At 43.8% G+C, this 26965-nt stretch overlaps 1 protein-coding gene across 3 annotated transcripts in view; it reads right to left on the bottom strand.

The window, feature by feature from the left end:
- The window catches only part of LOC115619709 (phospholipid-transporting ATPase ID-like), an 87094-nt gene that overhangs the window by 45981 nt on the left and 14148 nt on the right, over positions 1 to 26965 (bottom strand). For all 3 annotated transcript variants that reach the window (XM_030512430.1, XM_030512429.1, XM_030512428.1), the window contains exons 2-4: positions 23261 to 23339; positions 11348 to 11406; positions 484 to 597 (exon numbers count right to left, since the gene is read on the bottom strand). In XM_030512430.1, coding sequence (XP_030368290.1) covers positions 484 to 597; positions 11348 to 11406; positions 23261 to 23303 — 216 coding nt within the window. In that variant the 5' untranslated portion in view covers positions 23304 to 23339. The remainder of the gene's footprint in view (positions 1 to 483; positions 598 to 11347; positions 11407 to 23260; positions 23340 to 26965) is intronic.

Here is a 26965-nt window from a genome sequence, read left to right on the forward strand (position 1 = left end):
CTTTATGCATACTACCTCCAACCTTGAGCCTTCCTGAGGTTAACTCCTTCCTCCCCAGAAAAACAGTACACATTAGAGATGTGTTCGTGCTCTTTCCTTTGAGACTGCCAATGAAACTTTCCTTTAAAACTATGGATAAAAGACAACCTTCTTTTTTACTACGTGAGGGATAAGTAATGCAAATCCAAGGACAGCCAGGAGCACTCAGATGTAGACAAAAAGGGGTGGTAGGACATGGCATGAAAAAGGTACACAATTTGTTGAAAACTTTAATTAAATTTTTATTCATTTAGTTCAAACCCTCATATCCAAAGATAAGAGAGGAAATTGCTTTTTTCCTGCCCTGTTTTGTACCTACTTTAAGGTTTTGCTAAGATACTAATTCACAAGAGGGATATAGCTTGAACATTATTACAACTATCAATACATAGGCTTTGATAACAGACAATGCAACCTGCTAGAAACAGCACGGTGAATGCATACCTGCAAAATCAGCAAGAAAAGAAAGTAAGCGTTGGCTATTCGCTGAAACTGCTCAAACAGGTTGAGAGGCAGGAAAGTGAAGAAGTTGTATTTCGATGTTTTAATTGAATTGTTCTGTAGAAAATAAGGAAAATAAATAGGATTGGTAAAACAGGAAACAAATTACAGCACAACCCATTTCAACTGTGTTTTTACTTGCTTATATTTAGCAATAGCATTGTTTCCAACAGCAGTGCAAAAAACATTTCCTTTATCCCACACAACCATGCCAAGCCTGGATAAACAGACAGAATTCCTCTCGGAATTGGTGAAAACATGATGCTCAGTTTATGCCAGTGCAACTGCAGGTACGTGTAGTCACTCACAGAGATGCATCCTCCCTTTACTAATAGTCTTCCTACTTACATGATCTACAAAAAGAATTAAAAATACTAGCCAGAAGACAACAATTTTGCTGGTAGTATGTACAAGGCAGTGTTAGAAAACACATGCTAGGTCAGTTATTTATTAGTCTCCTGAGACTTTGAAGCACCGTTTGTCTGGACAACCCCACAGGAGCTGTAAGTCCTCCCAGGAGCAGAACATGACATTATCATTTTCAGCTGATTCAGCAGCCTTTCAACTCAGCAACTTGGAGGGGCGGCTTGTTTCTGTTCCACAAAGATCACTTGACTCTGGTGTTGTGCAAACCGCCACTAATACAAGAACTCACCATTTCAGTAAGCGAGTTGCAGTTTTGTTCCCTATTTCCAGTTTCCTTTTCTAAGTGCAGATGGCCTCTCCAGCCACAAGCAGTGGCTGCTCCCCTGTATCTTCTTCAAACCAGAGAAAGACCCACAGCTGAGATGAAAGAACTGGGTATTTTCTTCTCCAAAGAAAGCACATTCTGGTGCAACTCTTGCCACCTAATTGATAGGCTCACTTAGAGCCTGAGCCCACCAGCTTGGGCTGTCACTTCAGTTTTTAAGGTGTGCTAGACTTTCTTTTCATATGAAGTTTATCAAGCTCTCATCCTGGTTTAGTCCTGAAAGCATGTATGGCATCTGTTGACAGCACATCTAAAATTTCCCTCCTAGAAAGTCTCTAGAAGATGTCTATTAACCCACTCCCAGGGAGCCTAAGGTGTGAAAGCACAAGGAGGCAGATATTACACAGTACACCTTCATTCAGTAACAGATTTGTTGGTTTAACAGGAGAGGTGTAATATTTTAATAGCCTTTAGATATTGCTAAGCTGGTGGGAGGACAGGAGCTATCAAGTATGAATCACAGGCCGCTTCCAATCCATGCATTAATCCAGGATCTTGACATCTAAACTGAAACACATTAGCGTGTTTCCACCATTAAACCAATTATTTAAGACTACCACCGTAATGTGTATATGGGGGAAGCTATTCCATTTTAGGCTGTTACTGGATTTTGCTATGCCCAGGCACAAAGTACAACATTCTTCAGCATTAACTTCATGTTTTATCCCTTGTACAATCTAATGAATAAGTCTCTAATAGAGCAGAGATGGAAACGCCCTTTATGGAAGAGCTAGCCAAACCCTCCCATTGATTGCAATCCAGCAAGAAAAGATGTTTATCAGTAATCACCATATAAATGATATTGCCTGTCTCCTGGCATCATGTAGCCATCTCTGGGTGTGGATCTAAATGACATGACACATAGTTATATTTGGTTCATTTCAAAATTCTTCACCATGGCATATGTGCTGCACACAGGGTCCATGGACACTGCTAAAACTGAAACAATGGAATAGCAGCATCCTCTGCAAACCCAACATACAGAGAACTAAACTGCTTGACAAATTTCTGTCTACCAGACACAGAGAATGGCAGAATTTTTAACAAAAAATGGCTCTAAAGATGCTCCCTGACCACTAATCTGAAGAAAAATATCACGGCCACTTACTTAAAAAAAAGAAAAGACAGTAGCTGCAGGAAAAAGTAAGTAAAGGGGACCTGACCTTTATGCATCAACAGATTTCGGAGGGTCATATATGACATGGGAAAAACTACTCAGTAAACACTCACATAGTTTATAGATCTTTGCCTGCAAAAATCTCAGAGGGGGATAAGAAAAGAATGGGAGTGGTTTATTTCAATTCCTTCCTTCTATTTCTGTCCATTAATTACGTCAGGAAAACCACTGAATGAACCAAAGCCATTCATTTTGTTTCCTATTGCCATTAGGCTTTATAAAAACCCCAGACATAACAGCTTCCAAAGGCTTAACTGCAGGAATCTGGACATACAGTATGTTCTCCATAGTAGTTCAGGATCGTGATATTGTTTGACACACACTGTCTTTTGTGACACTGGCACACTACAGACCTCAGGGTAAGGAAATGGAGTATTATGGTGGATCTTCTCATTGTTTTAGAATCTATAATCAAAACTAAGCACCAGAAAAAAGGAATTCCTCACAATCACTATGAAGATTTCTAGTTCAGCAAGTAACTTGTTCATGGCCTTCAGGGGCTAAACAAATATCAATATTAAATGATAAAAACAAACTAGGGAAAACTTCAGCCTTTCCAGTTCAAAGCTCTGCATTCCAGCATCACAGATACAGTTGAAGCTCTGTATAAGATATCATTTATGTTTTCATTCAGTACTCCTGGGCTGCATGCTTTGACAGCTCAGGCTGTCAGCTGACTACAGGGAAATCTCAGTTGGCCTCTGCTCTTGATCTGGTGCTAACTCTGTGATGCTTAACACCATCACATCCTGTCACTCCTTTAGAGCTGTTCTAGTGCCTGACTCCGTGGCAGGAGGGGTACTATGGGAACCTGCGGCACCACAGTGTGTTAAACAGTCCACACGCAGCCATCATTTTATAAGCAATGCCTCTAATGTATCATCTGCCTTACCTCTTCCATGCTGCCTTAGTGAGGAACAGTCCCATATAGCAAAAGTGATGGAGACTAAATATTGTGGAAGCAGGAATTAACTACTAAGAGGCCTTACCGAAACTTCTGGCTCTGCTATAGATATACAAATATCAAACGTGTAAGAAAAGCAGCTCTATGGGCCAAGCATAAAGATGGGAATAGGGAGCTTTATACTTACTCCCAAATCTGCCCTAGACTTTTGGTTGACTGTAGGCAGCCCCTGCATGCGCTTGTGTCCTAAACAAATAGGCTCAAGTGTGGTTACCTATCATCAGCCTCAAGCTCTCCAGATGCGAAGCTTGACATGAGAGCAACGTTGTTTGTGGGTGATGGATTATTCTCATCTGCTCTTTTCAGGGGCTAGATTCACACCTCCTGGAGGTGTGACTCCACCGAAATGCTGTCCCTAAGAATAGTGCTCATCGCGCCACAGTTACACAAGTCCAGATCTGGCGGATGAGCTGTTACTTTGGGGGTGTTTTCAGAAGCCTGCCTGTGACGTCCGACCGTAAGCAAAATTCAGCAGATGGCTCCTGCCTTTGTTCGTTGAGCAAACAAATCATCTCCTTGACGTGAAAGTCACTGGAAATAAGAGACACTGCTGCTTTTGTGGCTAGGTTACAGGGACTAAAGGGTGATACCCAGAAAAGGCAGGGTACAGCAGGGAATCACCATCTGAATTTATACCCCCGGCTCAGTGATGTATTAGTTTCTAGCAGCTGGACAACCTGGCCCAAAGCAAATTTTAGCAAAACCTTGGCAAAACCACAGAGAGGTGTTGAGCCATGACACGTGGCAATTTCACTGGTACTTGCGTAGCACAAGGTACAGACTGATGAAGCAGCTGAGAAGCAGAAATGACTTTCCCAGGTGCTTTCATAAAGCCTCTCAAAGTGCAGCAGGAGTGTGATTCAATGGCACTTTGTTTAACTGCAGCAGTGCAATTTGAAAGCATGCAGATGCCATATAGAGAAATGTGACCATAGGGCTGCAAATGTGCTCAAGGACACATTTAATACACTCATGCAACAGGGCACGTGGTGCTGCACAAGCTTTGTTTTCACAGGGAGTACAGAATAGTCAGACGAGATCAGATTTAATCCTACCAAGTTCACTGCCTTATTTCTGACAGTGAGCAGCAGCCCCAGCTCAACAGAAGACTGAAAAGGCCAACAGGATGCTGATAGGGTTCATCTGGTCCTCATGAAGATCTCATCCTGACTCCTAGAAGTAAAAGACTGTCCAGACACCAAAAATAAAAAGATCTGTACTCAACACATGATCTTCTTTCATTTTTTCTTCTTTTTTCTTCTTTTCTTTCTTTTTAACAACTTTACGAATTTCTTACATATGTAACCCATTGACCCCTTCTTGGCAGCAATAATGAAGCGAATTCCAGGATCCCTTCACACATGGGGTATTCCAGGAAAATCTCTAGGAAAATCTGGTCACTGGTTGTGTTTTTGCTATGCTGTTCCTTCTTCCTGGTGTCATCCCATTACTCATTAACCCCCATTAAACATCACAGTGCTGAGTGTCGTCATCATGGTGGTGCAGAGGAGGAAATGGAAGCAGACAGAAGTGGCATGGCTTGACAACCTTATGCCATTGTTTACAGATGGGTTCAGTACAGGATCTAAAGGTCTTGTCTCTTAGTTGTCTTCTTTGATTACATTGACTTCTCCTCCCACTTCGCTCAGTACCTGAAGCTGCTGCTGGGCAGGGAGAAGTCAAGCACAGAGCACTGCTGGGTGGTGCAGAGGAGGCAAACTCCAAACTACCATACCCTGTTCATTGAGGTCTCACACAACCAGACTCCCAACCAGTATGGTAGGTGTTTTGTCTCCACGAAGTTGAAGCTAAGATGGACAGCGGAGGACTCAGTCCAAAGGAGTCTACGGACTTCACTGCAGCTCATGTCTGGCACATCTCAACCTTTCTGTGCTTGTCAAGGTCCTAATATGCCTTATTGGGCCTTGACCTCACCTGGCATGCCTATCCAGGACCTCACTTAAGCCCAGCCATAGGCCTCCAGCCCTTGCCTGAGCTATGCTGTAGGAGTACTCACCTCCAGCCTGACATCTGTCCTAGCTTCCCAGATGGACCTATCCAGCTCTGCCTCCTGGATGGACTTTGGACCTATGGTGTAGTCTTGTCTTCAGCTCCATCTCCTGTCGCTCCTGGCTGGGCTCCCTAGATGGATGCTGGAGGACCTGGTTTGTCAACTCACCTTGTCTGGGATGGTCAGCATAGAACCAATTACTAGCATCCTGCTCTATACCCCCACCAACCAGATGCTGCAGGACTGCTGCTGCCTCCCTTGTCAGCAAGGGCATTGCCTGTGCTGGGGTCACCCTCAGCCTACAGCTTGTCCCCTCCTGTAGGGCAGCCCTGCTCTTGCTGCTCCCTGATGGTGCTTCAGCCTGTCTTTGGGTGAATCCAGCTGACACCTTCCTAAATGCAGAAAACACAGTGCTGGTTGCTGCTGCAACTATTCCTTCCGGAGCTACTCAGACCACTTTTCGCATTATCAGGCAACACTCCCTTCAGCCCTCCCAGATGAATCCTGGGAAGCATTTGCAGGTTGAGACAGGAAGAGGGCAGCCGTTGCCACCCTCCTGACCACACTGACAAGGTCCTTGAGGGTAACCCACCAGGCACCCTTCATAGATTGAAGCGCACAAGCAGAAGAGGGGGACCAGAGTCCGAGCACAGTACCAGAGCTCATTGCTCTCCAATAAAGTTTCAAAGAGATAAGAATGCAGCTGCCAATCCAGCCCAGGGCAATGTGTATTTGCCGTAGTAAATTGTATACATCCCTCCTATTTTACTAGAGAATTCATCAGGTGACGAGGGAGAATAAAAGCAGAGCCCAAGCAGCCCCCTCGCTGCTGGTCCCACAGAAAGGATGCTGGTTTGGCCCTAGATCCTGATCCAAGACGAAATTTGTCATTGACTCATGGGCCCTGCATTTCCTCTCCTATTGTCTGAAAGCCAATTTCAAAGTTGTTTTTGCAGCCCTTTGTGACGTCCCAGTGCAGCTGTGCTAAATTCCAACGCGAAAGCAGAGAAATGAAAGGGAACTGGGATCAGAGAAAATGTTAAAAGCCTTCAGAAGACATTTTCTTTTCCGAAGTGTTGATAGGCAGAGAGCCCATGGTGGTGGACCCACACGGGACAGTCCTCTCTGCAGCTCGGATGGGGACAGTGCAGACAAACAGAACAGCCTCAGATAAGAACCTTTATTAAAGCCCTTAAATCTTGCTGGACCATATCTGGCACCCTGCTTTTCACTTTATTTCAGTCTTTACACAGGCAAATCTCTTACTGAAGTCAGGAAGGATCTCTCCGTCTTCAATGTGAATAAACACAAGATTAGGACTTGACTTTTCATTTTCACTGACCTACACTGAGTCCGTTTTTGAGCTGCACTAAGTGCCTTTGCATACCACTCATTCACACTTGGTTTCTGAGTCATTCCTAACTAATTCTGTGAGCTGGTGGGTAGTACATACCTTCACACTCAGCCTTTCCAGTTAACTGAACAGCACTTTGTTTTAAAGTTTCTTTTATTTTTCTAGGTTACTGTGTTCTTGCTGTGCAGGATAAGGCCAAGGATGTCTGGGGTTGCTCTAGTCTGAGAGCTCTAGTTTCAGCTTCATTCTTCACAGAGAGTCCAAATAAATCCTGACCTACCCAAGCACTGTCAGTGCTTGAAGCTGCTGCCCTTGACCCCAAGCACCTCCTATTATTTGATCACAGCAAAAATTGTCAGGAGACACATAAGAGGCTTCTTTATATAAGAAACTCTTCCCTTATCCCCCTCAGTTTGTACTGCCTGTTCACACAGATGAAGGATACCATCTCAATCTTCCAGCCTCATATGACACATCTCATATGCCCAGGGTGCATTCAGTTCTGCCTCTGAAACTGTCCCTCATGCTCACCATGAAGACTGTGAGAAGGGGATTTCCACTATGTGTACCTCCTATGCACCTCTTAATCTCATCCCACCCTATCAGTCCGGTCTCCTGCACTATCCAACCCTCCTGCCCAGTTGGGGCTCAGCTGAAGGGACACAGTGCAGCTTGACATCTCATGTATTTCCTCCCAGGTCTGGAAGGCAGTTTGTCCTCCCAAGTCTTCTCCAAGTCCAAGGTTGAATGATCTGGACATGCCCTTGCACGCACTGGTAGACACAGCTTTCCACGGTGGAGCACCACGTTCCTGCAAAGCTGGTTTGAGCATATCTGAGAGTCTTGCTTCATACCAGGAGGGCCAGCTTTCAGCAGCTGCCAGAACTGATGTCAGACTCCACACACAATAGAGTTTTCAAGTCTTTCTCAGCTCCTCTCTTCTCACTTCATAGATACCCTGTAGACTTTGCACTGGAAAGGGACGATAACCATCATCTGCTTATGGACAACATGCCCATGTCTGATTGTACTTCTCCACTTCCCTGTTCTCACTGAGACTAAACTAGGACAAAGCACCTCTGTACCTTTGATCTATACCTACATAACAGAAACTCTTTTTAGTGGAAGCCTGGAACACCAGCTGCAACATACAGCCTGGCGGCAGCAGTAACACAATACACTACACCTCTGTTTGCATTTCCCTTTTTTTTTCTTTTCTGGCCTTTCTTAGCAACTGCCTCACCCTGAGGAAACATACGTTGCCTCCCCTAGCTTTATTGCAAGAACTGGTTCTATAGATTTTATGGCTAACATAGACTTAAGTTACCAAGTAAATTAAGCCTCACTCCTGTGGCTTTCACTGTCTAAAATACCTTCTAAACTTTGTCATATTGTTTGTTTCGCTTACAGTTTCTGGCCATTGTCCCTTTTACCTGGCTGGAAGAGCTATTGGTGCAACCTTCCCTCTGCCTCCAGAGAAGACAAGACTTCTGTGCAGGAGGACAAGGATTAGCGGTCCTTGCTGTGGGACCAAGAGCTGTAGGACAGCTGTTCTCTTGGCCCTATAAGGAAGACTTCAGATCACTATGTGGCTGCCCGTGTATGCTTGATTCTCATGTCACAAAGAGCTGAGCACCACAACGAAGAACAGACAGTACAAACGCTTCTGTTGTTTGCTTGTACAAAGGTCAACCTTGGAAAAAAAAAAAGAGGGTGGGAAAATATACTGCGGGAGGACTGTGGCTGCAGGAGACAGAAATTACACTGTCCAGATAATGTCAGCATGCCAAGAGGCAACTGAGCCTAATAGCTGCTGCGCCTGAGCACCCCAGGGCAGGCGCTTACGTTCAGACAGTCTTGGCCCCCCACTGGACCACATCCTAGTGCTTAGCAGAGCAACCCTGAACATGGGTTCAGGCAAATCTGAACATGGGGAAGGGGCCAGGTTTGATCCTTGCAGTGAACTACAGGACTGGAAGAGCTAACTTTCAGGAGCTTAATGCATACGTTGACAGAAGAGTACCAGGAGACTTACCTCCCTTTTTGACATCTCCAGATGCACCCTGCAAGCTATGAAGTAATTTATGAGCAAGGTTAGTCTTTTTCATACACCATGGTAATGTGGGTTTAATAAACTGAACTTTTGCTAGGACTTACTGGAAATAAGCAGCCCGGGACATGATATGCAGCCCTATACAGTTAGGCAGTGCTTGCATCACCACCTAAAGTCTTCTAATACCCCATCACCCACTCACCACTTCAAAGCTGCACACCTTCTGGGCAGTTTTCTGGATTTCCTAAGCCTCAGTCTACTCTGGACTCCAGAAGTCATAGGCCACAGCTGACTAAAATGAGGGATAAGATTACTGAAACTTACTGCCAAGTTTTAATAGATTATATTGAGCTGGCTTTTTGGCTGCCTCCACTTTCACACCTAATCAATAGACTCCTATGGAAACCCTTCAGAGATCTTACAGTCCTCTCCTTAACTTTGGTCATTTGCAAATTGTTGGGCATGTAAGCAATGAGCTGGGAAGCAGTGATATGTAAAGTCAGCCTTAGAAATGGCTTTTCACAGAAATAGGCTCAGAACCAGGAGCTCGTTCTCCCTACCCTGACATCATTGTATATCTCCCTTCTGCCTTCTTGCCCCACTGCTGCACATAGTCAACATTGCAATCATTCAGTGAAAGATTACAAATCCATATGTAGTGGCAATACTCACTTACTGGCAGGTTCTGTGCAAATCAGATGCACTCTCCCAGTCTCAAATCACTAGGACTGATAAGGCATTCATGCTGCATAGTCATAGAATCATAGAATCATAGAATAGTAAAGGTTGGAAAGGACCTTAAGATCATCTAGTTCCAACCCCTTGCCGTGGGCAGGGACACCTCACACTAAACCATGTCGCCCAAGGCTCTGTCCAATCTGGCCTTGAACACCATCAGGGATGGAGCATCCACAAACTCCCTGGGCAACCCATTCCAGTGCCTCATCACCCTCACTGTAAAGAACTTCTTCCTTATATCTAATCTAAACTTCCCCTGTTTAAGTTTGAACCCATTACCCCTTGTCCTACCGCTACAGTCCCTAAGAAAGAGTCCCTCTCCAGCATCCTTATAGACCCCCTTCAGATACTGGAAGGCTGCTATGAGGTCTCCACGCAGCCTTCTCTTCTCCAGGCTGAACAGCCCCATCTTTCTCAGCCTGTCTTCATACGGCAGGTGCTCCAGCCCTCTTATCTTCCTTGTGGCAGTCCTCTGGACTTGCTCCAACACCTCCATGTCCTTTTTATGTTGAGGACACCAGAACTGTACACAGTACTCCAAGTGAGGTCTCACAAGAGCAGAATAGAGGAGCAGGATCATCTCCTTTGACCTGCTGGTGAAAGTCCTTTACATATATTAACTGCTGGTCAAAGTCCTTTACATATATTAACTACAGTGCATTTCATGTTCAGGACACATGCAGCAGCTCTGGACCTGGGAAGTCTCTAACTTCAGTTAGGTAGTTCATGGATGAAAGGAGAAAACCACTCAGTTCTTGTTGTCAACAGATCAGCTACATCAAGATCTTTAGTCAAAGCTGTTGGCAAATCAGACTTTCTATCTCACAAGTAAACACATTGTTCTGAAGTGTTGATTTTTTTCAATTCTTGCAAAAAAGAAAAATTAAAAATACTTGTGATGTTCCTAAACCAAAACATGATTCAAAGGAGCTCCTGAGTAAAACTGAAGGATGAATTTCACCACTGGAATTCAGATATGCAGATGACAAAAATTCATAAAACACATTTTAATATTACTTGAAATATTCAACTAAAAGAATGCAGCTTCAGGATCACCTCACAGAGGAGATGACCCTGCAGCCAGGCAGTACAGGTCCAGTGGCTGGGCTTTCCCTCCTCCACATACAGCATCAGCAAATGGTCCACAGCCTTTGGAAATCAATTTGCCCAAGGGGCTCCCTGGCACTGTAGCCTGGCAGACCTGGGTCACAGCCAACCCATATCAAGGTGCTCCTTGGAGTCACAGATTTCATGGCACAATGTAAACATAAGTAGGCTGTTAAAGGAGTTGGAAATAAAGCTGGTAGAAAGCCACAAAGGCCAGATTCAAAACCTTCCTGCCAGAGAGGATTTCACTGCAAGAGCTGAGGAACTGACACATTTCCTTTCATGTTTTACTTTAAATGGAGACATGTTTTGAACAGAAAACTGGCCCCAGGTTCCATTATTAAAAGGCCTTGGAGTGTGATCCTGCAAATGCTTTGACTCACAAGTATTTTTCTGGAAGTGTGTAAAGTCACCACCTTATGCTCTTCCAGCACTATATGCCCATTTGCAGGGTTGACTCCAGAGGCAGAACTCCGCATGGTTGACTCAGCAATATCTCTGGTGGTTCATCTGGCACATGTCTGCCTTGTTTGCAGAGTTGTAGTTAGCATGCAGTCACGTCACCCCTCTTGAAACACCATTCAAGACATGAAGCAGATGAAGCTACATCTGTGACTACATCTGCATGAAACAGCATATGTTGGTTACTTACAGCATATTCAAACTGCAGATTAAAGTCCCGGTTGTTTGCTTGAAGTTTTCTCTCTTCCTCTGCAAAGAAGAGGAAAAACATTAGGCATGCTTGATGGTAAGCAGGCCAATACAGATGTGAATTAGAAAATGCAAGCAGAGCTGATGTAAGGTAGTGTCACAGGGAATCTGTGCTGTGGGCTAACAGGCCCATCTCAGGGAACTGAAGATGCTGGTGACACTGATAAAGCAGCACTGTGAACTGCTGCCACAGCACATTTAAGCCCACCACCCACTGCAATGTCAGCACAGATTTACAGGTTGTTCAGCTTCTCCTGGATAAGAATTACACTAGTAGTGCTCACTACTCCTGCCCTGTTCCACCTCTTCCCCTTGAAGTCTCTGGAGCTGTTGCCATCAGGCTACTGTTAGTACCCTTTCTCCAGTACAAGCGAATCTCCTATCATCATCCCACTGATGGGACATCACCACCATAGCTATCATGAAATCAAAAACTACTGGAAGGTATTTCAAAAGGCCATCAAATCTATCCTGTATGTCAAGATGGGGTCATGCCTGTCACTCCCAATAAATGTCCTCGAAAGCTCCAGTGATGGCTGTTCTTCAGGCTGCCTATTTTCAGGACTTCAGTATCCTCCCACTGAGGGATTTTTTTCTCCCATTATTTAACATAAAATTCATTACTTTTAAATAAATTTAAAATACATTTAAATAAATAGTATCTTCTCCTGGGATGGTCAAATGTGGTCTTCTTCTCCACCTCAGTTCCTTGTGCTACTTCCCCAGGACACAGAGCACAGACAAGTTCATTATGTATTTAAGGCTGTAATGTCTTACTGTAGTGTTCTTTTCCCAAGGATAACAACTCGTTTCTTCAGTCACTTCTTACAGGTCAACCTGTCAGAAGTAGCAGCACTCTTGCTGTTTTCCAGTGAGCTTCCCAGACAGCTCACCTCGTTCTGGATTCACAGTGGCAAACATGGGCCATAGTTGGAAGCTGAGGCCTTAACCAAGCTGACCAAAGCACAAGAGACACTCCACCTATTTTGTAGACAATGTGTATTTGACATAGGAACTCAACTAGAAGTAATTTAAAATGATATCCTGATGCACCACCAGCACACAGCTGATGGCACCCCAGAATATGATCCATTTTGGCAGACCCTTTCTGGCAGACACAATGCCTCATCAGGCAATGCAAATCTTTCATTTGTTATTGCTGAAAAGCACCCAAAGTTTTTCAGGCTATTTCTCCAACTAGTCAATTCTAATCCTATCTTTCAGTGTGCTTTTGGCTCCTGCCAGCATGGTGCTGTTTGCAGATTTACTAAGTGTGTTCTTTGTTATGCAAGCCATGATGCAGAAGGAAATACTGAGTACCAGACTCAAAATACATCCCTGATGAATCTCTCAAGTTTCATAATCAGTCATTGATAACGATTGTCAGCACATTTTGTTTTCTAGCACTCACTGTATGGTGATTCTACCTCAAGCATGTATCTCGAGTTTACTTGTAAAAATGCCACAAGTGACAGTCAAGATACATGACAGTTAGCTAAGGCTTTTTCTCTAGCCCTCTGGCTACCGCTAATACAGACTTCATTTCGGTTTATTGCAGTTTTTCATGACTGCTGACTGTTAATCATCTCTTCCCCACAAACACACTTATAGTTACTTTGAAGTGGTTAGTTGGATTGTTTTAACCTTTACCCAAGAAGTAAAGCCAATATATGTATAATTACCCAGGTTTTCTTTTTCCTCTGTTCAAGATAGATGCAATGCTTCCTCTCTTCCCTGTTTTTGGAACTTTGCCTGTCTGTGCATCAGAAACTCTCAAAGGCAGCATTGCTCCAGGCCGTGCTCTATCTCTCCTAGCCAACCCATTCCCACTCTATTCCAGCAGAAAGCTTTCCCCTTTCTCCTGTCGTTCTGGCAACAATTACATTAGATGTCTAAAGATAAAAAACCCAACAGGACAACACAGCAATCATCCCCTACCCCCTACTCCTCCTTCCCCCGTAAAAAAGAAATTTCACAGATTTCTTAGCATTATTTGCTAGGCTTTTTCTCACTGAGTAGCAGACATAAACCATCTTTGATCATCCTCTTACTAGGAGCGTTACAGAACCCCAGAGATTCCAACTCTTACAGAACAGCTTTTATTGCACTTTATGTATAGAATCATAGAATCGTTAGGGTTGTAAAGGACCATAAGATCATTGATAGCTTTTTCTTGCTTTAAGCCTTTGCCACACAGTTTGTGCTGGATAAAACAAGCTGCTTTGCACCTTCTAGGGGCATCCTTTTTCTGCCCGAAGTGAATGAGGATTCTGTGATTTTGCCATTTCACTCAGCCTTCTAAGCCTTTCCCTGGAAGATGGTAACATAACTGCCCTTCATACCAAGTATTTAAGGAAACGACAGCTCTACTTAACTCTCCCTCAACCCCAGATTTCCTTCCCATGAGATGTCAGTTACTAGTTCTTCACATTTACTGAAGATTTCCTTCTAGAAGTCCATTTTAAACACTTTACTATTGTCACTTTTTCCTAAGTATCGTACCGCCATTTCATAATCATTCCTGTTTACACTCCCTCCTCCTTTCACCAGGCAGCTCCTCCCTGTTGGAGGGAAGCAGTTCCTCTCTAGCTCCAAAAAATTACCCACCTCTGCATCAAAATGCTGTGCCAGCTGCACAGGTCGTGTTGCCCTAAATTCCTCTCCAAATCTGCCTCTGCATAGCCAGAATTCTTCTTTTATCACCATTCCATGTTTCTAGGAAAACTATGTTTTGTTTAGTTTTGGTTTTTTTCACAGAACACTTTCCTTCTTGGTTTGCTATGCCTGTCTTTACCCTTGTAGTATTACTCAGAGATCTGCAATTTGTTCATCTCCTTCTTCATGCTGGATCTCAGGGCATGGACATACAAGGAAAACCTCTGTTACTGTTCCAGAATAAAGAAATAATTCTTTTCTATTAATATTCCAGCCTCATGAGTTATCTCAGCACGTGTCTATTACACCTATTAAATGATGTGTTAAGAAATCTAGTTCTTCCTGTTTATTCACTCTTGCATTAGCAAGCGTCTAAGCTGTTCAGTGCATTGAACTGCTATCCTTCCTCCTTTCCTTTCAATCACCCTATAAGTAAAACATCATCCCTAATTTTTAAGGCCTTTTCCAGATCACCATTGTTTTTGTCTCTGTGAGCTGTATTCATCAAGGCCTCCAATTATTAATGTAAAGCTTTGTTAGCAGGTAAATGTGGTTTTCCCCTTCTTCTAGCTGCACAGAAGCTAGGCACATCTAGCTGCGTCAGGCGTTTTCGAATCAGCTCCCATCTGCCCCAACTCAGTGATTCAGACCAACCACAGAGGCTTCATTCAAGACCTTCAAAGTGCTTAATCCTTCACTGCTCTCCTCAGACACATTTTTCTCATCTTTCACAATGGGGAGAACAATGTACAGAGAGATCAGAGTAACTCGTCTAGTGTCCCAGAGGAAAACAGAAGCAGAGCTCAAGAGGTCCAGACTTACATGGCTTCATCTATTGTGTTATGTGCTCCTTCAGGAATTTTCCCGAGAGCAACTAGTATTATCAAACCAGTCAAAAGATAAAGCTATTTGTTAAAAACAGAACTTCCCCATACTCGCGCATTTCCTCCCATACAGTAAGTGCTACTCTTATCCCCTCCCCAGGGGCTCCAAGTCTAGTCCTGGAATAAACGCCGCAGAAAAGATAAATGGCTTTAATGTAAGTAATAGATGACAAAGCTTGAAAACCTACCAGGCCAGAGAGGCACGCTCACAGAGCCCAGGCAGAGGCAGAGCTGTTTGCATACACCATGCTCTTAAGCGGAGCAGCACAGGCAAACCAAAGACCTCTGGTAATGAAATGAAATGAAAGGCTGAATTCTCACAGGGGACAAGAACAGTGTCCATGCTGCTCCCAGCTAGCAGGCCTGCCCAACTGCCTCACCAGAAGGAGCTACGGAAATGCATGACTGACAGAGAGGCACAAAGACATCCAGAAGTGCTAATCTAGGCTAGAGCCCTTGGGTATCTATTCCCTTGCCAGCACATGAGACACAGGGCAGAGCAGAGCCTTGGCACCACACATCAGCTTCTGAAAGGCTCTAAGGTCCTCAATGACTTTCTGTTTTTTGTAGGCAGGGCAGCCCTCGAGGGGACAAACCATGACATGCACACAGAAACAGAAATCCATGTGCTGCTGGTAGCAGCTGGATATACCCGAGCAACTTTGCTCTTCCCAGCTCTCTTGGTGAGTGAGGAGCCATCCTCCTTCCTTAGCCTGCTCCAGGGTGTGTGCAGCCATGGAAGAGGCACTTAACACATGCATTTGAATTCAAGGATCTCACATGCTTCCAGAAACAAAGAACGCGTACATCTGCTCCGGTGAGGAAAGGAGCCTGGCTTGTCACGGTGGTGAGAGTTGCACTCTCCAAGACAAATGGCTTTTATGTGAGATGCACAGATAGCTGCAAACAGTTTAGGGATGGCACAGAAACATGAAGCAGTGGGACGTTAAACATAACAGCAAATGAAACTCACTCAAGGCATTGCCCTCCTGTGGCTGATTACACAGTACCTTAAGGGCAGGTTTTCTAGGACAATCCATTTCTGAAGGCTCCAAATAGCTATGAACCTGGTTCAAAACTGAATGAAGTCTCTGGCCTGCTGTAGCCATCCATCCCTCTCAGAGGCGGTGTAAAGAAGGCCAAAAAAATACAAGGAATTTTCATTTTCCTTATTGGATAACAGCCAATACCTTTGGTTAAAGCAAGAACCACCACAGTGAATTGCAAAGGGCACCTCATCCAACATCATCAGCAAGCATGTCCTCAGGCTACACCAAAGGAGAGCCACCACTGACCACATGCGCAGGGCAATGCTGCCTAGGTGGTTTTATTTTACCAGCAGAGGACTGTGAGGTCCTACTGCTGTGCCTCCTAAACCAGCAGTTCTCAACTATGAAGACAGACAACTCTTGTTTATTTCTGGAACTGTTTGGACTGAAATGAAGCCTCTTGGATGATCACAATAAACAAAAAGTTAGGAAAAGTCAAGCATTGCAGCAGCTTCACCTGGGAACCACAGCTCAGAATAATTTGCTGTAGATCCAGGCATGCATGTCTTATCATGCCCTGTTGATTCTGAAAGCATTGAGGAAAAAGGGAGGGGAAACCTGAAGGGCTATCAGATGAGAAGTTTTTTCATTTCTTGAAACTTTTTTATATCTCTAAGCAACTCAAACTTTCTGCTTTTGCAAACTCCAGTCACAAATCGCTGGAAAGAAGGAATGGGATTTGTGCTCCAAGTTATCATTTCACTGCCACTGAAAACTATTTTAGATTATTCATCAGTGGAAACTCAGTGTACATAAATATGGCTTAGTGCCCAGTTCTTGGTCTAACCACTGAGACCAACTTGCTGGGAAAGTGGCTGTTTTCTCAAGCAGACAGATTTAGGAGCTAAACCACAGAATAACATCTGTATTTAATCAAATTAAACCCATGCCAAAAATCAGCTATAAATGTAACTGGCTAGCCCACCAGCTTAGGACTGCTGCATGGAAAAGTCCTGCAAGAGGTTAGATTCAAGATCTGGTCAGACAGCCTGGAAATTTGTTTCTGGTTTATGCTAAGGAGCATGTGCCAAGAGCAATGCTTTCAGCAGCCTGTTGGAAAGGTTTTGTAGGTATTAAGTCTTGAGGTTCCAAGAAAGAGGAGCTTAAGATCTGCCTGGTTTTGCCAAGTCATATACAAACTAGGCCCTGATACCTCATGCATGAAAGGAACACAGCCCAGTTAGGGGAGTGCCAGCATAACTAAGCCTGACAACAGAACAGAGACAACATAAACTCTGTAAAAATAATAACCTCTACTCCACCCTTCAAACAAGTGACCTCAGGAGCATGAATGCTGTTCTGGACCAGCTACAGAGTGGCATTCAGGGGCTGGACTCATCTCCCCAGCTTTCCTTGTAGAGTCATTCTTAGCAAACCTATTAACATTACCAATACCAAGTTGCGAAAGCTGAAACACAGTTATTCTGCTCCAACGGGCACATGTCTGACTTTCCTGCGACTGTAATTCAGTTCTCTCCTGCAACAGGCTATAAGCAGTCTCAGAAGACCTCCACTAATCACAGCATGTTTCACATCTCATGATGTGTCTTCTTCCAGCTCCTCCTGTCCCATCTCCCTCCTAATTCTATTGACCCTACTTTTGGGCACTTCATCATCACTGTGTGACCCAGCTTTTGGTATCACTTCTCAGCAACGGAACAAGCGCCACCTTGCATCCAGCACCCAGGAGATCACCCATCCCTTCACCAGCAGAAAATCCTCACCCTTTTTTCAGGTCTTTGCTGGCCCGTTACTCCATGAGCACAAGTAGCTGAACCTACCACAGTGTGTCAACACCTCTATCTTCTCCTCAAAAAGAGAGTGTTCATTGAAGGACAGCCCCACGGGAGAGGGAAAGTTATTGTATACTGTATTAAGGAACTAAAATCACAGTTCCTAGGGAGGTGATTTGGCAAGCTAATAGACAAAATCTCCTTGCACCTTCAAGTAATAATTCCCCCTTTTTGCAATCATGAGAGGTGAAGGAACCATGCAACAAGTTTCTCAATTTGCATGTGCTGTACCTGGGTAGTAGAGTCGCTACCACTGGATTAAAGAGAGCAGGATTATTTTTTATAGGAGTGATCTCACCGGGTTTCACTTTCATAATACAGTAGTGCCTTGCTGGGAACAGAGCTGCACTGAGCAAACTGTACCCAAAACCAAAGCCAGGAATCTTAACCCAGAAGTCAACATTTGCTATGGATCAGAGGATATGTGGGTGAAGGGACGAGCCATACAACAGGTCTGGGGCACACACTGGTTAGGTATAGGTATCCACATTTCATAGCCAGTATGGGACACGGACAGAAGCCGAACCCTTGTTACCCAAGTGTCAGCCTAATGCTATAACCTGCCTGGTGCTGGTGTGCCTGCTGTTCTGTAGCATGAAACCAAAGCCCATCCCTGCCCTGAACTGCAGCCAGAGCCTGGCAGGGTGCAGCCAGCGTGGCTGGGGCAGGAGGAGCCGTGAGAACCCAGGGCATGAAAACAGGCAAGGGGAAGGTCACAGCCAAGCCCTGCTCGGAGCAGAAACATGCCCAGCTGCCTGGCGAACAAACATGGTTTTTATTATTGACTCAAAGGAGGGGTTCTCTGGGGCTCCATGTTGCAGAACCTTGCTTTTTCGGTGTGTAGGTGCCCCTCTTCTATGGAGCCTCTCTGGCTGCTGTGGCTGGAGAGGATTTATGCTGACAATCACATGCATTTTCATCTCTGAAATGGAGTAGCTTCCACTGAGTATGAGGGATTTAATTAAAAAAAACCTGCAGCAAAACCATTCAGAGACACCACCATAAATGGGTTTAGCCCTATTCCCTCCTGCCTGTTCCTCCACTGTTAAATAAAGATCTTCTTTATTATGTCTTTTTGCCTCAAAAGAATAAGAATCTTTCTTCCTCCAGAAGAAATGAAATGCAAGAAATACATTGGTCATTGGATTGTGTCTTTGGTGCTTGGTATGGAGCTCAGCCTCCTACTAGCACTAAACAAACACTACGTGGCAACTGAAATCTCTCGCACAGGTAAAACATTCTACATGCTCCTGGTATTAATGCAAAATTATTTCTTTTCTGTCATCACTAACAGAATGCTCGCTTAGGAGAGGTACTGACATACCTCCATTTTCATACAGCAGATGCAATGTCTGAAATCAAAAATCGTGAGGGTGAGCTGGAATCACTTCTGCCTGAGGCTCAGTAATATTAAGATAAAATTCAATATTATATCCCGATGTTTTCTAAAGCAGTATTCAAGATTATCACTATAAGGAGAGAGAAAACAAGAAATAAGAGCTCAAAAAGGATGCCTCAGAGTGTGTACAACGCTCATGTTCAAACAGCACTCTTGGGACACAGGCATGGAAGAAGTGCTACATAACCTTAAACCAGAAAATATTCCCTTTTAGGTTATTCTGGGGACGGATGGAGGCTGCCTCGTCTTTCCCTTTCCCCATTTCTTGAAATAATACCTGTCCTGATTTTCCTTCACTTCCTCCTCCCAGTGATGTCTCATCCAACTGCTTTGGCTCCGGGCAAGGGGTGGGGACTCAGCACATCTCAGAAGTGCCTTGAAACAGATAATTTCTCAAGAAGCATCTGCATCGTCTCATATTTGTTTTCAGTCCGCTTCAGACTGAAAGTATGAATTTCTTCAAATATATTAGCAATAGAAATTGTCTCTTCTTCATTTTGGAAAGCTTTAAATTTATCTTGTTTGTTTTTCAGATTTGGTTTAGAATTTTATATTGCTTTGTATCCTGGTTTTTGTAATTGTAGTTCACAATATTTTGATGAATATCAGCATGCCAAATAAAGCAGCTGAAATATTTATTTGTTTTTATTTTAAAAACTAGTCTGACAGTCACTGGCTGGCACATATAATTTCCTGTACTAGAAAACAGTATCTCCTAGACATGTTGGTAGTGCCACAGCTTGACACAATTGCACATGTTGTTAACAGCAATACACAGTGATAGGAAGTGATGTAAAAATCATAAAAATAAATACACCTCTGAAACAAACTTTGAGAAGTTTTTCAATTCACAGTCATTTCCCTCATGGGAAATTATGTAAAAATAAATATATTTTTCATACTCAATGTCTGTTGTGGTAAGACATTTCCTATCAGATCTGAATGTGAGTCCCAGAAGGCAGCCGAACTTTATGTCTGTAGAGCCAGACTTGGGCTGCCTTCTCCATAGGGAGCTGCTCCCCTGTCAAGCTCTGCCCAGAGATGTTCAAAACCCAGCTACCCTGGAGAGCAGGCTGTCACTTGCAGCAAGAATTAAAACCCAATGGAGCAATCTAAAAGCTCTGGCTCAATTTATATCCTTCCTCTTCCTCTCACAGTGGCCCTAGGCTGGGCTTACGGAGATGAAGCTGCAGCAATGACTGCTCTTACCATTGACTGGATGCACACAACTTGAGATGAGTTTATTCATGTAGACGAGTTCTCCATGTTCCCTGTTTCTCTTTGGTTCATAGAGAGTACTTGGCCATCCCCATCCCCAAAGCTACAGTGCTGAGTTAAGCTGCCTTGAGATCAAGCCAGTGAGCAGACGCATTCCATGTTTATCAGCCATCACCAAGGCATGATCCTTATTTTTTCCCACATGCACCATGAACTGAAAGTGTCCCTATTCCTCTCCATTTCGTCAATGTTCATTGTAGGTGAAACCTCAGTGTAAAGTATTTCAGGCGTCTTTTACACAGATACACTACTGCTGTGTATCTAAGACATGTGCTTCCCCACTTCATCTTGAAGAGCTTCATAAGGTTTGGTCATCTAGGAAATGGTTTCCTCCAACAGTGTTTATGCATCTGACATGATACCACACACCTGAGTTTTAGTTACATCCCTGATTCTTTGTATAAAGAACATCTCCATAAAAACTCTTCATGTCCAAGAAATTTAGACCATGTAATCTGTCTTATTAAGCCCTACCTATCAGGAAAAACTCTCTCAGTTTTGCCTGCATCCCAGCTCATGTGAAAACAGCCATGTCTTGCTGGGGAGAAACAGAAAGATATTACTGTTCTCATCAGAGCAATTCTGATCCCAGTTTCAACAGCTGATGCCTGAGGCAATCCATCCACTCCCATGGAAGTCACACCATGATCATGGCTCTTCAGTATGGTTAACTATCATTCAGCTTTGTTTTTGGAAGAGAGATTTGGTCTTTCCATGAGCATGCTGTCCCTCCTATGAGTGCATGGGATATTCCCCTGCTCTCAGGCAGCACAGTCCTACAGACTTCTCCAAAACAAAGGCTTATAAACTGTTGGATTAAAACAGCACTTCAAACCTGGCACTTATTCCAGTGAAATGTTTACAAGGAGCAATCACAGCTTCTGGGCTGCAAGGCAAAAAAATTAAAAGAGAAAGAAAAAATGCTCCTTTAGCTTCCTGTTACAGAAGCTTATCATTCCCTGATCACCCCAGCTTTCCTCATCCTTCTCTGAACTTTCTCCGGTTTGAACTCACTGGTTTTGAACTGGTGATAAATATGTGCATAAATGTGAAAATAAATTATTTTTTCATATAAATTATGGGATTTACATCTAGGAAGATCTGAGTTTCTTAGACAGTTGGTTGAAGGGGGAACTGAACACTTCTCTGCTAAAACCCAGATACAGGGACAGGCAAAGCACAAAACTTTCCTAATACAGCAACATAATCTTTTTGATAACCAGAGCAGCTACTTTACAAGTGGGGACGCCCTTGGTGGACAGCGGCTCACAGACAAGCCTGTGCTCCCTCATTTCCAAAGCCAAGATGGAGAAAGAGACCTGGTGCTGGCAGAGATCCTTCCCCAGGAGCAAAGACAACCTCATCTCCTAGGACTATCAGAGCAGTAAACGGATGCCCCTGTCTTAACACCAGGGCTCACAGTCTGCCCTGTGCCAGGAAGGGGAAACAGGAGCACAACTGCAAAAATAAACCCTTGAGAAAAAGCTCTTCAGTCTGCTGAGCTCAAAGAGGTTGGGAAAAAATAATTTCATGACAAAATACAAGTAGGGCACTAATCTCTGTGTTCACCAAATACAGGGAGAAACACCCTGGAAAGAAAAGGCTAGAGACTTCTCCTCTTCTGTGTCTGCAGACCTGGATCCCCGACCAGAGATCACACCCTGGGCCTGGAGGCAAAGTGATAGAACACAAGACTCGGTTCAGTGGCTCCTGCTGCAAAGTCTGATGAAGATGCACCCTGAGAGGCTGTGGGAAGCTGGCTCACTTCAAGGATACACTAGTAGCCCTTCTGCTGGACTTCTTCCAAACATTCATCTTTTCAGGGATTTCTGCTGAAAAGTGAGATTGTGCTGCAGAGAATGACTGCTCCTACCTTCACACCCATTTATTTGGATGTCATATGGACCTCACATGGAGAAATTATTAGCACTGCCAAGAAAACCACTAAACCATGTCCCTAAGCACCACATCTACAAGTCTTTTAAATACCTCCAGGGATGATGACCTCCACCACTGCCCTCGGAAGCCTGCTCCAATGCTTGGCAACCCTTTCAGTGAAGATTTTTTTCCCAATATCCGATCTAAACCCTCCCTGATGCAACTTGAAGCCATTTGCTTTTGTCCTATGACTTGTTATTTCGGAGAAGAGACCAACCCCCACCTCACTGCAACCTCCTTTCAGGCAGTTGCAGAGAGCGATAAGGTCCCCCCTTGAGCCTTCTCTTCTCCTGACTAAACCCCCCAGGTCCCTCAGCCGTTCCTCATCACACTTGTGCTCCAGGCCCTTCACCAGCTCCGTTGCCCTTCTCTGGACCTGCTCCAACACCTCAATGTCTCTTCTGTAGTGAGGGGCCCAGAACTGACACAGGATTTGAGGTACATCAACACATTTTACCATCAAAAGGCTGCATCAGATCTTCACACTGACTTGCTTCTAGCATATTTTATAAACTGCTTAAGAGAGAGCAGTGTGCTTTGCTCACCCATGACTCCCCCAAAAGATCTTTGTAGGAGAAACACCAAAACACAACTTCCTCAAGCCAGTCATGTGCTATGACAGAGCACAAACTGCAGCCTGTTCTGTTGCAGATGTGCCCCCATTCACTGGCACACAGCCCACAGCACTGACCAAGGTAGTACAAGGTGCAAGAAAAGTAAATGAAGTGTTTCTTTCCCCTGCCTGCTCTGCAGGTGTAAGACATGGTCCCAAACATGATCTCAAGGGCTCGCATGTGTGCTGTATTTACATTCCTTAGTTTGTCACCTGTGACAATGGCTTTATCAGACTGTACTCACCTCTCAATTTCTTCTTTCCAAATTTTAATCCAAACAGAGACATCCCAAAACTTTATTTTAGTCCAACTCCATGGAACTTCTGTAAGAGAAAAGAGAAAGTAATTCACAATGGGGGTTTCTATCCCACAGCATGACATGATGGAGCACATGCTTGTAATTCTGTGCCCAAAAAATGGGAAAACCAAACTCCTAAGCATAGTGGCCAACAGCTACAGTTTATCACATAGCATGTTTTGAAATGCAAAACCACCTCAGGTTTGCAAGTTGCACTGCATCAGTGTGGGCTACCTTACCTTGGACATTTTGACCTGTTCATTTCCTGACATGGCATAAAGAAGGGGTCTGTGAAGGAGAGACTGAAAAAGATACTCCTACAACCTTGGTCTTCTATGATAAGGAGAAATACATGCACAGGGCTCGTATTTTAGGTGCAAAGGAGCTGTGTGACTACCCAGAGCAAGACCAGCCTCCCTAAAGAGGAGGAAGCAGCAGGAAACACTGGTTTCCTGTACATCTGCTTGTGCTCAACATGCGCTGGCTCACACTGTCGTCCATCTGCTGGTCACTCTCCGTGCTTGGGATGCACTAACCTGTATATCCCTCAGTAAAATTTCACCCCATTGGCTGCAAACTTCTGGCCCAGAAGCCTAATCCTAGACACCAGAAATGCATTTAAGGCACTCAATATATCCTGATAGGCAGAGGAATTTAGCACTAAACAAAATCACATCAAAACCTTTTGGTCATGGAACTTTCACTGTTCCAAGCATCAAGTTTATTTAAAGGACTTAATGGACATGTTGGTGCCGACAGCCTGTGAAGATCTGTGGGCACGGTTAAAGCTGCCACTGCCTGGAATGCCTGGCTGACCAGGAGCCTGAATCAACAGGAATGCTATACCAGTTACTTAACTGGTCAGTGGAGCCAAGCAGAGACATTTGAGGGAGTCATGATCTATCTAGAACAAGTTTTCTAGATGACAGAATGAAGATTTTGCACTTTATCCTATGCTATCTGTGCAGAGCAAAGTTGTTTAAGGAGGCAAGTATAGCAAACATATCGTATTTTGGAAACACACAGATGTGAATACAGACTATGCCACTGCCCAAAACCAAACCTCATACAACATCACCAGACCATGCCCAGTGAAGCTTGGGCTTCACGTCTTTTCAGAAAATGAAGTTAAACTTTAAGGAAAGCTCCCCAGTCATTGCATAGGTCGAACATTTATGCGCAGATCTCTATTCCAGATGCGAACACAAAGCTATATTTAGCAGCTGCAATTCAATGGGCCTGAGATAAGGCAAATAGCAGCAGGTAAGCTCCAGCCAGCCAGCTTAATGCTATACACCCTGAGCCCAGTGCAGTGCTCCCCGCCACTGATTGTGGCATCTGGGAACCCCTCTGTGCCCTCTGTGTCTGAAGGAGACCCTTATTCTATTCACTCATGTAGATCCAATTATTTCTGCTCACCAGAAAAAATGCTTTGTCAACACTTCTCCCCAAAATGTCCTCTGTCCATGGAACTAAACCACTTAAAGTTACAATATTCAATGTCACAACCTAAAGCTTTCTCAACCCTGCTGACCAACCTTACTTTCCATCCCTAACTGACTCAGCCTATAATTTTCAATGTATTTCTGCCATGTTTTAGAATTACTATTACGTCTTACAAAACCCTCCTAACTAGGACTGAGAGCTCCCCATCAGATGGTGGAAGGAGTGAGACGTTACCTACACACTGGTAAATACCTCACATTTCCTAGAGCACCAGGAGCCACATATCTGACTATCACTGGCAGCATAAGGGTGCAAAAGGTTGGCTGGTTGAAATCATCTTATGGCAATCTTGCTGAACTCCAGATCTTGCTGTATTTTATACACATTTTAGAAAAGCTATCCCCAGCTACCAAACCTCTCCCAGCTGTGTACTCAATTGACAAGGCATATAATTTCAGCAGAGGGGAAAAAAAAGGATGTTTATATTTTTAGGGGAGCAGAGAAGAGAGGGTTGTTGTAAGCCTTCTGTCAGCAGTAACAACATGAAAGAAACAACAAAGTTACGATCCACATCTTGCAAACAAAAACCTGAAACTTCCTTCAGTTCTGACATATCTTTTGCTAATTACTGTGATTCTTTAATCACTGGTTTCTGGTGTGACTGCAGTATGACAACAAGACTGCAACAATACACTATTTTGGCATGGAGGGCATCTTTAGTTCCTTCAGCTTCTTAATGCATTTGATTAGCATTGCATTCATTGAACATCTTCACTCAGCAGCAAATTTAAGTTACCATCATGGCCAGCACAAATTTGTACAGGCTCTCCATTCTCATAAAACCTTATTTTCTAGGGCAGACATGGGTCATAAATTTGCCATATCCATTTGTACCAATTACATCTCCAGTACACCATCACACATATTTAGCATAGCACTTACTTAGTTAAAGCCCAGGAGTTATGAATCCTTCCAAGCTGGCCTGATACTTTATGCAAAACTCAGTTCCTAGCTTGCCCAAACCACGATGTCATTTGAGAATGTGTCACTATTCATTGAGCACACACACGATGGCATTAAGGGCTTGACACACCCTTATTGCACTGAGGTGTACCCTTTATTTTCATAATGTTGCAAATATCTTCCTTTGCTGCTTTGTTATTGACTAACACACCTAATTCTCATACTCCTTCACCTAGCAAACCACTCTCATGGTGACTATAGCTCCTGTGTGGGCCTGCCTGCTCACACCTCGTTTTTACCTTTACACTTTCAGTCTGAGAGTTCATTGACCATCCGCTGCAAGCATGAGAACAGACAGAGACAAATAGCGGTGTTGTCCCTTTTGGTGGTGCTTCAGGTACTGTTCCCATTTCTGTTAGTTATCACAATTTCTACAGACAGATGTGATCTCTTGGCTGATCTTAACTCTGCCTGTCTTTCAGTCCCAGGTCTTTTTCTTGAGGTATTTTGGACTCTCTATGCTACCTGCAGGATCCAACATCTTTGCATCTGTATCTATCAACAATCTCCATCAGGGTATTTTTTGTTCCCCAGATTCCACTTGCAATCAAAATTAATGTCCTGAATCAGTATCTCTATTTTTTAAATCTAAGATTTAGTTTCCATCTCAAAATTACAACGAAGGGTCTTCAGCCCTATATCACTCACATACATTGCTACATTTTTAATTTCCCTTTGAATTTTCTGGAATGAAATTCTCTTTCTCATGTTTCATTTTCACATGTCATGGAGTACTTCTCAAATTTTGGTAAGACATCTTCAAAGCCTCCTATTCCTGAAAACCCATAAAACACACAAAAGCTTTCTATAGTCAAAAAAAGACAACTTCCTGTTTGCCTTCATTTTCCCTGGCACCAGCTATTTTCAGAGGCAAAGTGAAGCACTGCTTCCATCTCCTCAAGTTGCCTTCCACAGTCTGTGTCAGCCCTTCTGAACTTTTCTGTTGTTGTTGTTCCATTTTCCACTCAATTATTTTGTGGTTGTTTTGGGGTTTTTTTCCTTTCTGTTTGAATAATTATGCAGGTCCAACTGCTCTGCTTTACAGGACACATGTTGCTTCCCCATGTTTTCAGAGCCTATAGCAAAAATTATTTAAAGCTCAAATTCCCATTTCCTCATTTATGGGGATTTGGGGGTATAAGATATGAATAAATTATCCCTTCTCACTACAGAAGGCTTCTG

This window comes from Strigops habroptila, chromosome Z (assembly GCF_004027225.2).
Source record: "Strigops habroptila isolate Jane chromosome Z, bStrHab1.2.pri, whole genome shotgun sequence".
Classification (NCBI taxonomy): Eukaryota; Metazoa; Chordata; class Aves; order Psittaciformes; family Psittacidae; genus Strigops; species Strigops habroptila.